Below are 13405 nucleotides of genomic sequence, written 5' to 3' on the forward strand. Positions count from 1 at the left end.
CTCCCCCACCCCACTCTCCAAAGGCTGCCTACGAAGGCTAATGAGAAACTCCCCAGCAAGCTGTATATATCTTTAAACTTCCTGTAAGTCTTTAAAAATGCCTTAAATTCTCTATATATTTAGTAAGACTTCTTTGCTTCTTTAACATGTCCCTTGTTGCTCCTCAAGATAATGCACCCGTGATATATTACAACAACCATGTAGCAGTGTAATGCAATAAGCTGGCCAGACAACTATTAAATCTTTGGGGGGGGGGAGGACTTTTAAAAACCTCTTTTTCTTTCTTTTTTTACAAACTCTGACCAGCAAATGCTTCCCTGGCCATCATCTTTTCAGGAGTCTCCCCTGACACCTCCTTCCTTAGCCTACCCCTTTGTTGGTGACTCGCATCAAATGTGCACGCAAGCAGTACATTGTACAATTGTTGTGTCGTGAAAAGAGTAGGTGAACTCAAGCTCTATCGCATGCACCCTCTGGGAAAACAACCTCCTGCCCGGGTAAGATGTTGGTGTATTTAAACAATAAAATGTTCCTGAACCACTATTTAATAGAAAGCCAGATCTCTTAAGTCGCAGCAAGCACAAAGAGAATACCATTCTGTCCATTGAAACTAAAACCACAATGTGGTTATTAGAAAAACAACAACACACACATTCATAAGCCATCCAGACCCTGAGATCCTCATTAAGAGCCAGGCCATGGGTCCATCTAGCTCATTATTGTTTCAAACAAAGAGTCAGAAATCAGTAATCACATTGCCAAAGTTCAGATGGAAAACAAGGTTAAGAGAAAGCCCTGCTAGATCAAGCCAAACCCCCATCTAGTGCAGCATTCTGGTCTCACAGTAGCCAAGCAGATCCCCATGGCAAACTTGCAAGCAGGACTGCAGTGCAATAGTGCTCCTCCCACTTGCAATTGTTAAGAGAGGCATAGTGCCTCCAACAATGGAGGTAGAACATTGCCATCAAGGCTAGTAGCCACTCATGGCTTTATCTTCCATGGATCTCCCCTTTTCTCTTTCAAAGCCATCCAAGTTGGTAGCCACTACTACATCTTCAACCATACAGTTAACTTTCTTAAACCTCCACTCACAGCAAGCTATCTGAGGCTGCCTCTCTGGTCCTGCTGAGACTGTAAACTCCAGAAGGCCACATTTTATAAGCTCTGCATGTGAATTGAAAGACCACCATGGCTGCATTGCACTGCACAGTGCTGGAAAGAACAGGCTCCAAGGAAACATATAGAAAACATTGGCATGAGACATTTGCTCAGTCGAGGTTACATTCCTAACATTGGTGACTGCACAAATACACTGTCATCATACAAGTACCCCATAGAAGCAGAGCCACAGCGAACTTGGGGGCCATTGCAATGCCAGGGTTTCCCCATGGTAAAGCGGGTGTCTGAGTCAATCTCATCACAATTCAGATTTCCATGGATTGCCACCAAAACTGCTTCCAGATTAGATGCTTTCTGTATGCATCTTTTACAGATGCCAGCGCAATAAAATGGCACCATCACAACACAGGGAAAGCCTCCGGCTCAGCAGTGGGGCACAAGCTTTGTATGAGGGAAGCCCCACTAGAGATCTAGAATCTAGAGATCTAGAATCTCTAGTGACAACAAATTTCAGGTAGCAGAGCCAGGAGACTATGAAGGTTGATCTGGAGAGAATTGGCCCTCAGAATTATTAACACCTAGCAAGATGTATCAGAGGTCTGATTCAGCATAAAGCTGTTTCAACAATGTGTGTAGGATCTTGTGATCTGTAGCTATTTGGGGAATCTTCACTTGAAATCCCCACCCTGTTAAGCCTTCCCATGATTGGCCTGATGAATACAAGTCTTGCATTGTCCCTCTTCCTAAATGTTTTCTGGTTTGTTCACTGCCATCCACAGATGAAGCACCGACCAATTTCTAGTGGAGGAGCCAACATCTCCTGGTTGCTAGCATTTTTTAAAAGAAACCAGAGGGCTGGACCTTGATCAGATCCAGAAAAGCACTTATTCATATTCCTTGTGCAGCATTGGATTTAGGGCTTAGGATGCAGAGCTGAGGGGGTCCAAAACTGAGAAGATCTATTTGGTGGAGCCAAACTTTGGCCTCGCTCAAGGCACTATATTACCAAAAATGACCTAAGTCCGTCCCTGCTCTGCATTAGGTTTACTGGATTTATGTATTGCTTCTCACAACAAGAAGTTCTTCAGCAATGCACGAAGTGAGTAAAATGCAATAATAAAAATACATAAACATATTAAAACATCCAATCCTTGTAGCTGCCCAAATGCCCAGGGAAACAACAACACCTTTGCCTAGGGGCAAAACAAGGACTGAGTTGGCACCAGACGGGCCTCCCTGGGGAGAGCATTCCATAAACAGGGAGCTTCGATACAAACAGCAATGCATACTCACCACCTCTATACAGCTTAGACATAGCTAAGTCTATGTTAAGTGATCCTGCGTATGCAGGATCCTGCCTGTAAATTTAGAACATGTTGCTTGATGTTCGCAATTCTATTGTCTTTTTAAGTCAACTGAGCAAGCCTCAGGTCAACTCAAGGCATCTGTGCACCCATTCCCTACATTTCTCAAGCATGGCTGGGTCACGATCTTGGAATTCGGCTCTTTTTACAATTCCCTCTCCTCCACTGCAATGACTGGACAATGCATGGGAATATCTCTGTGGGTGCTGCAGCTGGCAAATTTATTTCTTGATCACGTGGCTGGAGGGAAGTGGGGTGTCTGTCTGATGCTTTCAGAATTGGTCAATGATAAATTTCAGTGCTTATTGTCGTTCTTAAACCTTATTTTGTACTGCAATGTAATTTTTGTATGCAAGTTGCATTGAAACATTTTTGTAGTACGCACCTAACAAATGAAATTATTAAAACAGTAATAATAAAAGTTTGCTAATTGATCGTGGGTTAAACAAAACGTTAAGTATTCAACTAGATTTTACTCTTTGTAGACCCACTGAAATTATCATGACTAAATTAGGTCCATTCCAATGGGTCTACTCTGAGTAAAACCTAGCTGAAATACAGTCGTACCTTGGCTCTCAAGCGCCTTGGCTCTCGAACAAATTGGCTCCCAAATGATCAGAAACCAGAAGTGAATGTTCCAGTTTTGAATGATTTTTGGAAGCTGAATGGCCGATGGGGCTTCCACAGCTTCTGATTGGCTGAAGGAGCTTCTTGCAGCCAATCAGAAGCCACGCTTTGGTTTCCAAATGTTTTGGAAGTCAAACAGACTTCCAGAACGGATTCCGTTCAACTTCCTTTTTTTTTTTTAAAGATAATTTTTATTAGTTTCCAAAACATAAGACAGAAAACAAGAAAAGAAAAGAAAAACACAGAGAAATAAATAAAATGTGACTTCCCCGTACCTCCGCTTCACTGCATCCTTGTTTTGCAATTTTTTAGCAACCCTTCAGTCAATTTTTTCATTTAACTTTTTTGGATTTTCTCAACTTAAACGATTACAGCTGTAATTCTCTGTTTCTTACCCCTTGACATCTTAACAGTTCAAAATTTTACAACAGTTCTTAAGATATACTTTAAATTTTTTCCAATCCTCCTCCACTGCCTCCTTCCTCTGGTCTCGGATTCTGCCGGTCATCTCTGCCAGTCCCATAAATTCGGTCACCTTCATCTGCCATTCTTCCAGAGTGGGTAGTTCTTGCATCTTCCAATACTTTGCCAAAAGAATTCTTGCTGCTGTAGTTGCATACATAAAGAATATTCTATCCTTCTTTGGTACCAATTGGCCGACCATGCCCAAGAGGAAAGCCTCTGGTTTCTTTACAAATGTCCACTTAAGGACTTTCTTAATTTCATTATAGATCATTTCCCAGTAGGCCTTGATCTTTGGGCAGGTCCACCAAAGGTGATAGAAGGTTCCTTCAGACTCATTACATTTCCAACAATTGTTATTGGGCAAATGGTAGATCTTTGCAAGCTTGACTGGGGTCATGTACCACCTATAGATCATTTTCATTATGTTTTCTTTCAAGGCACTACATGCCGTAAATTTAATACCGGTGGTCCATAACTGTTCCCAGTCAGCAAACATAATATCATGACCAATATCTTGTGCCCATTTAATCATAGCTGATTTCACCGTTTCATCCTGAGTGTTCCATTTCAGCAACAAGTTATACATTCTAGACAAATTCTTAGTATTGGGTTCTAACAGTTCTGTTTCTAACTTCGACCTCTCCTTCTGGAATCCTACCTTCCTGTCTAGCTTAAATACTTCATTTATCTGATGGTAATGTAACCAATCTCGAACTTTATGCTTCAGCTTATCATAACTCTTAAGTTTGAACTTTTCACCATCTTGTTCTAAAATTTCACAATATTTTGGCCAGTTGGTGTCCATATTAAGCCTTTTCACTGCCTTGGCTTCCATTGGTGACAACCACCTGGGAGTTTTACTTTCCAACAAATCTTTATATCGAATCCAAACATTATACAATGCCTTCCTGACAATATGATTTTTGAAGCCCTTATGAACCTTTACCTTGTCATACCATAAATACGCATGCCAACCAAAGTTATTGTCATACCCTTCCAGATCCAAAATGTCTGTGTCCTCAAGAAGTAGCCATTGCTTCAGCCAGCAGAAAGCTGCTGCTTCATAATAGAGTTTTAAGTCTGGCAGGGCAAACCCCCCTCTATCTTTCGCATCTGTTAAAATCTTAAACTTTATTCTGGGCTTTTTGCCCTGCCAGACAAATTTGGAGATATCTTTCTGCCACCTCTTGAAACACTCCATCCTGTCCAAAATCTGTAGTGTCTGAAATAAAAACAACATCCTCGGCAATACGTTCATCTTGATAACAGCAATTCGGCCTAACAAGGAAAGTCTCAGCCTAGACCATATATCTAGATCTTTCTTCACTTCTGTCCAACATTTTTCATAGTTATCTTTAAATAGGTTAACATTCTTAGATGTTAGATTCACCCCCAGGTATTTCACTTTTTTCGTTATTTCCAAACCAGTTTCACTCTGAAATCTATCTTTTTCTTTCATTGTTAAGTTTTTTTCCAGCACTTTTGTTTTTTGTTCATTCAATTTAAATCCTGCCACTTGACCAAATATCTCAATTAACTCTAACACTCTTTTGGTGCTAGCCTCTGGCTGTTGCAATGTTAACACTAAGTCATCTGCAAATGCCCTTAATTTGTAATGTTTTGCTCCGACCTGCAGAACGGATTCCGTTCAACTTCCAAGGTACGACCTTAGATGGAAATGTACAGTAAGAAATAGCCAAGAGTAAAAAGCGATAAGTGGTACACTCCCTCCCCCACCAACACAGCTGACTCCCCCCTGTTGGACCTCTGCATTTACCTAAAAGAAAAACACTATTAGTAATTATAACAGCATCAAAAACAGGAAATAACAGCTTTTTTTCAGCTGGAACTAAGTTCTGGCACCTCTTAGGCAGTCGTCATTGCCATTACAAGAGAACAAGGTAGGTGCTCATGGTGAGTTCCAGCACCTCTTTTTCTCAAAAAATAGCACTGGAAAATGATGTTTGCAGTCCTGAACATGCTCACTTGAAAGTTATACCATTGAAATCTATGAGAGATACTCCAAAGGAAAATATGTTTAGCAAGGAACTGTTAACATAAAATCTAATTTATCGCTCTTACAGCAATCTAACATGCAGGGCAAACCTCTACCCTACCCCACCAAAAACTTGCCCCTTCTGTGCCCCTCCCAATCTATTATTCTGGATGCTGTCACTTGGTTATAATGAGACATATCAAAAAAATGATATGGACACCCCTTAATTTTTTAATAAGATTTGAGTGATAGAATTGTACTTTTTAAAAAAAAAGTCAAGCACAATTATATTGTTCGGCTGTACTGAACAGCATATAAAAGAAAGAAAAAGATTACATGAAGCTTCTGAGTGGAATAAGATGGAAAAGCTATACAAGAGTAGAGGTGGATGTGGAGAAACCATTAAAAAGCCATAATATATAGTGGAGTAATACTGTGGAGTTGCTTTCCATTGCGTGGGGTGTCTCCAAAGCTATATTCAGTAACCGAAACCAGCCCCATGGTCCCAGTGTGCAAGACTTTCATTATGTTCCTTTATGATCTTCCTGTTTGCATTAGCACCAGCAAAGTGATGTAGAACTTCAATAACGGGGGAATAAACATGCCTCACTTTTCATTTTTGTGCCCCGGCCCAAATCAACAACATCTCCCCGCACCCTCTGCTCTCTCTCTCCTCTCCCCTGCCATTGCCTCTGCCACTTCAAAAAAAAGAAGAAAAAGTCCACGAAACCAAATCATTCTGCCAGATGTTTTAAATTAACAGGATCTCCCTTTCACTCCCTTTCTCTGTTTGCACATCAGAAAGCATGAAGACTGAACTGCACACACGTTCAGAGATTCGGATGCATCGCTCCCTGAGTGTGGGGAGCTGGGCACCACACTATCCTCCTGCACAGACACAGACAAACTGGTATCATTGAGGTGACACCAAGAATTGCCACAGAGCTACGGGGACTCTGCAGTTCTGCAGCCACAGACAAAACTAACATTGCAGAACTTTGTTTTATTTTTTATTTTTTTAAATTGCAGTCCTTAAGCCTCTGCAACATAAGCTTGGAAATGCAGGAGAAATGCCAAGCGTAACCACAGAAGCCAGGGTGGGTGAAGGGCAGGGGCTTGGTTTCTGCAGCCTGCACAGAACTTCGCCAATCACTGCTATGAATTGTGTAGCTAATGCAGGACACAGAACGCAAGAGCAGCCTTGCTGGATGAGACAAAAGATCCCCCAAGTCCAGCATCCTGTTTTCCATAGTGGCCAATCAGATGCTTCCAAGAAGCAGACAAGCAGGGCATGAAGGCAGATCACCCACCCCCACCCCCAAGAAACCAATAAACAGAGATAGTCTGCTCCTGAACCTGCAAGTTCCAAAAAGCCACCCTTACTGTTAAGTTTTATAAAGAACTTACAAAATGAATAAATAATAATAATAACAACAGCAGCAGCAGCAGTAGATAAGGACATAAGAAGAGGCTGCTGGATCAGGCCAATGGCCCATCTAATCCAGCATCCTGTTCTCACAGCAGCCAACCAGGTGCCTGTGGAACACCAGCAAGGAGAATTTGAGCACAAGAGTCCTCTTCCTTCCTGTGGTTTCCAGAAACTGGTATTCCGAAGCATTACTGCCTCCAGCTGTGGAGGCGGAGCATAGCCAACATGGTTCATATCCATTGATAGCTTTCTCTTCCATGAATTTGTCTCTTTTAAAGCCATCCAAGTCAGCAGCCATCACTGCCTCCTCGTGTGAGCGACTTCCATAGTTTAATAACTATGTGCTCCAGGAAGAAGAACTTTCTTTCATCTGTCCTGAACAAAGAGGGCCAACAAATGAGGGTGAACCTCCTCCTCACATTCACCAGTTCTTCTGCATCACATCTCCTTCGCATGTCACATTGAGTGACGCAGTAAGTTCTCAGCCTCATGGGTGAACCCCAGGCCACAACATTATCCTGCACTGTTGGCCCCAGCTTCCAGCGGCCTGGTACTCTGGTGACGCGAGAAGAAGTCATGCCACAACAGTTCCCACACAATGAGAGAAATCTACGGAAAGAACACTGGCAACTCTATTGCTCTCCTGGGATAACTCAGTTGGTAGAGCATGGGTTCGAGCCCCACTTTCAGAAAAAGATTCCTGCATTGCAGGGGGTTGGACTAGATGATCCTTGTGGTCCCTTATGATTCTATTATTCTAAAATTGGCCACACCCACACCATACATTTGAAGCACATGGCCTTCCCCCAAAGAATTCTGGGAGCTGCAGTCTACACCCCCCAACAGTGCTACAATTCCCAGTACCCTTAGCAAACTACATTTCCCAAGATTCTTTAAATTATGTGTTAAATGTGCTATAAATGTATGGCGTGGAAGTGAACAGAGTGGTACATCTTACAGTGCATGATTCTCTCCTCAGAACCAAGTCCCAGTGAGCTCAACGGAACTTACTCCCAAATTAGGTGTGCATGGAATTGCCACCTTGATCCAAAAAGGGGGGAGCACAGATTTCAAGAACGTTCCCCAAAACCCAAATTGGAGTGTTCTGAATTGGGGCAAGGGGGTTTCCCATATAATGTCGTTGCTTTGCCTGTCGCTCAATATAATTCAAGGTAGCTGGAGAATCTGGTCTTCTACTGCTTGAGATTAAGATCCAGTAAGAGACCCAGAAGTTTTTTTTTAATTTTGTATTTTGTTTGTTAATGCGCTGTTAGCTCCAGGCACAAAGGGGCCTTCTGTCTCGCAGCCAGCAGTTGGTTTTCAGAGCAGAAATACTCGCCATCAAAAGAACTGTAAAAAAAAAGTTGTTCAAACACAGCCATACCGGGTGCAGGGAAGTTGTGGCCCAGGAAAATATATGCTGCAGCATATGCTTTGCATAAACTGAAAAATAAGATGCTTAGAGGAGAATGTGTACATAGGAAAATATTTTCTAGCAAACCAAAACTAATCTGTGCTCTTCACCATGACAATTCCAGAAAAGAAAAGAAAAATCACAAAGTAGGCATTCATTTGCATTCTTTCTTTCTGGAACCACCCAAGTTTTTTAAAAAAAAAAAACAATTTTGCGCTGATTCATGGCAAGTGCTCCTTTCAGAAAAAGAGAAAGGGCCGCTTTGCATAGGTTGGCAGGCAAACCTATCCACGCAAATAAAAAGGGGCTCACTGGGTTGCACCTTAAAGGGGCAGCCATATTCTGGGTTACAAGTCGTGCAACGATACTAAACAAGAATGTAAAGATGAAAGGGACTTTAAAAGAATGACTCCCTGGAAGGGCTTGCCCTCAAAGGTAGCATATGAGAGGTAGCTTGGAGTGCTGGTTTAATACAGTAGCTAAGAAACAGAGCTGTGAACCAGGAAGTCTCCATTTCGAATCTTGCCCCTGCCATCAACTCATTAGGTGGCCACAGGCAAGCTACTCTCTTTCAGCCACCATGCCCCCTCCTCTGCAGTATGGGGAATGATTCAACTTACCTTACAGGGTGCTGTGCATCAGATTTCAGGTGAAATGCTTCAAACACTTGAAAGCACTGTGCAAATTTTATTAATAAATAAGTAAATAAATATTGTGGATGAGATCTGAGTTTTCATATTGCCTGAGAAAATCCCCTTAGGAAGCCCCTAAAACTCTCCAGAGGATGCTCTCCAGCAACTGATATTCAGAGCCATAACTACCCCTGAACATGGAGGTTCAATATATCCACCATCATGGCCAATGGCCATCTTATCCATTTCATTTTAATACCCTTCCTCCCAAAACCACCCTAGTGTTATTTGCAAGAGGGAGAAAATATTTTCTCCATCTACTTTCTCTATGCCATGCATAATTTTATAGACTTCTGTCATGTCCCTTACTTGCTTTTTCTGTATAGTTAAAGAGTACCAAACATTGCAACCTTTCCTTGTAACAGAAGTCACTCCATAAAAGTGTCCAACAACAGCTGCAAGCCAACCATGTTACCTATTCCTGATCTACAGCCATTCTGAGGTTGGGGGGGGGGTGTTTTTGTTTTTAAAAAAACAGATAGCAAGTTTGGATTCTACTGTACATTCATATTCACCTTCCCTGCACCTGCAGAAAGATTTAATTACCGTTAGAGCCAAACAAATTCCCCCAAAAGAACCCCGTTCCATTACATTCTTTACTGAAGGAGTCCTGGACCTTGCCAGCACACAGAACCTCAAATGTCGTTACACTTTATCTTCATTTCAAAGCCTTTGCACATCATCAGAAAAGCGAGCCCTGGCCCTTTACCAATGAACCAATCATCAATTCATCAACAGCGACACATTCCGCCGCTTTGCAATTTCTCCCAAAAAACAGAAAGCACACAAACGTTACATCGCTGAGATTGAAAGGGGGGGAGGAGAAATCCCATCAAAGGTCACTTTTTATAATTATATTGGAATGAAGGTCCAACGGTGGCCATGGCAGGAGACTTCAAAGCAGCCATACCTGAGAAAGTCATAACCCGATTCAATGTGCCCACCAGAAGGAAGAATGGCTCCTGGGAGGATAAGAGTATATTAGTCTTTGTATGTAATGGGTTTTATTGGACATATGGAACCAATCTAAGAAGCTGAGTTGCAACCGATAGGTTTGGGAGTAAAGGCAGGAATGCAACACACACAAAAAGCAGTTTCCTGTATGAAACAACCACCACCTTTACCTGATTGGGTCACGGACGAGTCCCAGTTCAAAGTGAAATCCGATGACTCGCCTTCTTCAACTGAGAAGAGAAGAAGAAAAAAAGTACAGTAAGTTTCAGGGGGCAGGATAAAAGAGAAACGGACCTAACACATTATTCAAAACAGCTGACCTGTTGAGTGGCCAACATGGTGCCCTCTCAATGTGGTGGGACTCCAACTCCCATGGGCTCCTGCATGGCCAATGGTCAGGGGTGTCCAACAACACTGAGATGGGGAAAGGTTGGGAAAGCCTGTTCCATGGAAAAGTTATTGCAATATCTGGAGGGCACCACATTTGATACCCTTGCCTTACACCACAGGAAACCCCGGGGGTAAACTGAGAATTTCTGCAGTTACATTTGGTAATGTGCTCACATGGAAACAAAATATATATCTGACCGGCGACCCACCCAAGTCATTATTAAAACCTGCCTACAGTGCTTTCAAGTATGCAAGCTACACAGTGCTTTTTTCTGAGGGGATGCAGGGGTACGCATACACCTAAACATTTTGTGAATCTAAGTTTGGCCTCATTGAGGGGCAGTATTTCAAAATGAGAGTACCCCTAAACATTGGGGGGGAGCACTGAAGCTACTTTAGAATTATTCATCCTCACAACCACCCTGCAAGATAGGCCACCCACACTCTCAGATCACTCAGAGAGAACTGAGGATAAATGAAGCAGGGATCAGATCCCTGATCTATATCAATATTTCAGCCCAGTGGGCCCAGCAAGCCTTTGGGTGTATTGTGCAAATGTTCAAGCCTTACTGTTTTGTGCTTTAATAGTGTAACAATTGAGGGGAAGGGGAACTGTTTTAACTGCACTGCACAAAATTTTGGAGCTGACCTGCATTAAACATACTTTGCACATTTTGCTCCAATCAGGATAGCCACAGCTTAGTGGCTGAGGATATGCTTTGCATGCAGAAGGCCCCAGGTTCAGTCCTTCTCGTCCTGAGGCAGAGGTGGGGAAAACCCCTGTCTGAAACCTTCCAGGGTTACTGCCAGTCAGCTGGGACAAAAGCTTAGATGGACCAATGATCTGACTCTATGCAAGGCAACTTTTTGTGTCCCCATCAAATAATAAATCTGCATCTCAAATGAACTGGTATCCCTTCAGCAAAGCCAGAGCAACCAGTAGCTAAAATTCCAGTTTGGCTGCTTTAGTTTAGTGGAAGCTTTACTAAATTCAAATACAAAGTCCAATCTGTTTGCAAAGGAAATATACAGACAAGCTATTGGATCACAAGACACTCTGGCTCTTAACTGAACCTCAAATTGTGATTCTACCATATGGGCCACGGCAACACCTTTAAGTTTATTCACACACACAATTTCAACTGGGTATAATGGACATTTTATATATAGAGAGAGAAATCAGACCTTAAAGCAGTTATGGCCTTTAGATTAATTTTGTTTTATTTCCTAGAAGCCTATTGCCCCACTTTCCCCCATGGGCCCAAAACAACCTTGTTGCTAGCCTACCAAATTGATGCAGAGGGGGTTAAAAAGAAATTGGAACAAAAGTAACAGACTTTTTAATATGAATGATAAATGTCCAATGTACTCTAATCAATACTCAACTATTGCAATTTATGGACTTTTGATGGAAGAGTATTTTTATGGCAGAACTACTGAACAATTTCAGCTCTTTAATGAAACCAATATTTAGCCTCTTACGTTGGGGATCCTGTTGTATAGTAACAAAACTGTATTGGGAGGGCGAGTGCCTGAATAACTGCTGTTCACAACCATGATGAACAAAAAACAATGGGGAAAATTTTTATTCTGGTTCACAAGTTTCTGTACTTTCTGCATTGCAAAGGTATCCCCCAAGTATGTAGAAGCTGCTACCTTATTTTGGGTGGCCCCATTTCACTCCCAAAATAATAGGTACTCAACCACCACAGTTCACTATTAGAGGAAATGCTATCTAAGTGCTAACAGTAAACACAGCTAACCATGCACGATAATTTGCAGAACTTCACATCAGCAGCATGACTTTGGGCAGACACCTCAACTGCTATATAGTGGTACCTCAGGTTAAGTACTTAATTCATTCCGGAGGTCCATTCTTAACCTGAAACTGTTCTTAACCTGAAGCACCACTTTAGCTAATGGGGCCGTGCCGCCGATGATTTCTGTTCTTATCCTGAAGCAAAGTTCTTAACCTGAAGCATTATTTCTGGGTTAGCGGAGTCTGTAACCTGAAGCTTATGTAACCTGAAGCGTATGTAACCCGAGGTACCGCTGTAGTCCTTAAGCAGTGGGTCATTCAGCTTTAATACTTCAAGAAAGACACAGTGCTTCAGAAGCACCTCCGAAGCAAAGTTAAACACTTTTCAACAGACTGCCACGACATTGGTGTGCTTGGCTTTCCTCCTGAGCATATATGTGAAAGAGCTTTCTTTCACAACCCTAACACAGAAAATAACCCAGTGTGCGAGAAAGACAGAAAACAACTTTACTATCATAGTTCTAAACAACTCCAATTAATGTTCTTTTTGAGCAGACTATCTGTCTGAAACTAAAGGCCAATTTAGGTTCCTGGAGTAGTACAGGAACCATTTCCCCCATGGCTGATCTCATATACTCTAGTTAACATTTGTAGGATGGAATTGCAGGTAGGTTAAGAAACTAATTGTTTGCTTCCAGTGGCAACACCGTTGGGCTCTGGGGTTAGGGACAACATTGGTGAGATTGCTTCTCTATGCTGATCTCCCGGTCTATCCTACAAACATTATTGGAGTCGTGTGGGAAGCAGCCATGGGGACTCAGATCTTCCGCTGCTCAGAAAATGTATAAAATCAGACGTTAATCTTCAGCTACTAGCAAGTCATCCAAATGGGGAAATTATGATTCTGACACACATATAAAGTCATGTCACACACAGAGAGAAAGAGAGAGAGAGACTCTGATGTATTTTGTTCTCTTTTCCATTTACTTTTCGCCTTTGGAGGAAAGCGATAATATTTTGCCCTTCTCACTAACACCATACATTTTCAACATTATGATAACGCATTAAACAGTTATGGCTTCCCCCAAAGAATTCTGGGAGCTAAAGTTCGTTAAAAATACAGAAAACGGTTATGAGACCCCTGCTCACCTCACAAAGCCACAATTCCCAGAATTCCCTAGGAAGAGGTTTTGATT

General features: G+C 42.1%; 1 protein-coding gene across 3 annotated transcripts in view; it reads right to left on the reverse strand.

Annotated features, from left to right (window-relative positions):
* The window catches only part of ZNF423 (zinc finger protein 423), a 336467-nt gene that overhangs the window by 248989 nt on the left and 74073 nt on the right, over window positions 1-13405 (reverse strand). For all 3 annotated transcript variants that reach the window (XM_081870154.1, XM_081870153.1, XM_081870155.1), the window contains one exon: window positions 10231-10290. In XM_081870154.1, the coding sequence (XP_081726280.1) occupies window positions 10231-10290 (60 nt within the window). The remainder of the gene's footprint in view (window positions 1-10230; window positions 10291-13405) is intronic.

The sequence above is a fragment of the Podarcis erhardii genome, assembly GCF_964252035.2.
Source record: "Podarcis erhardii genome assembly, chromosome: 7".
NCBI classification, from domain to species: domain Eukaryota; kingdom Metazoa; phylum Chordata; class Lepidosauria; order Squamata; family Lacertidae; genus Podarcis; species Podarcis erhardii.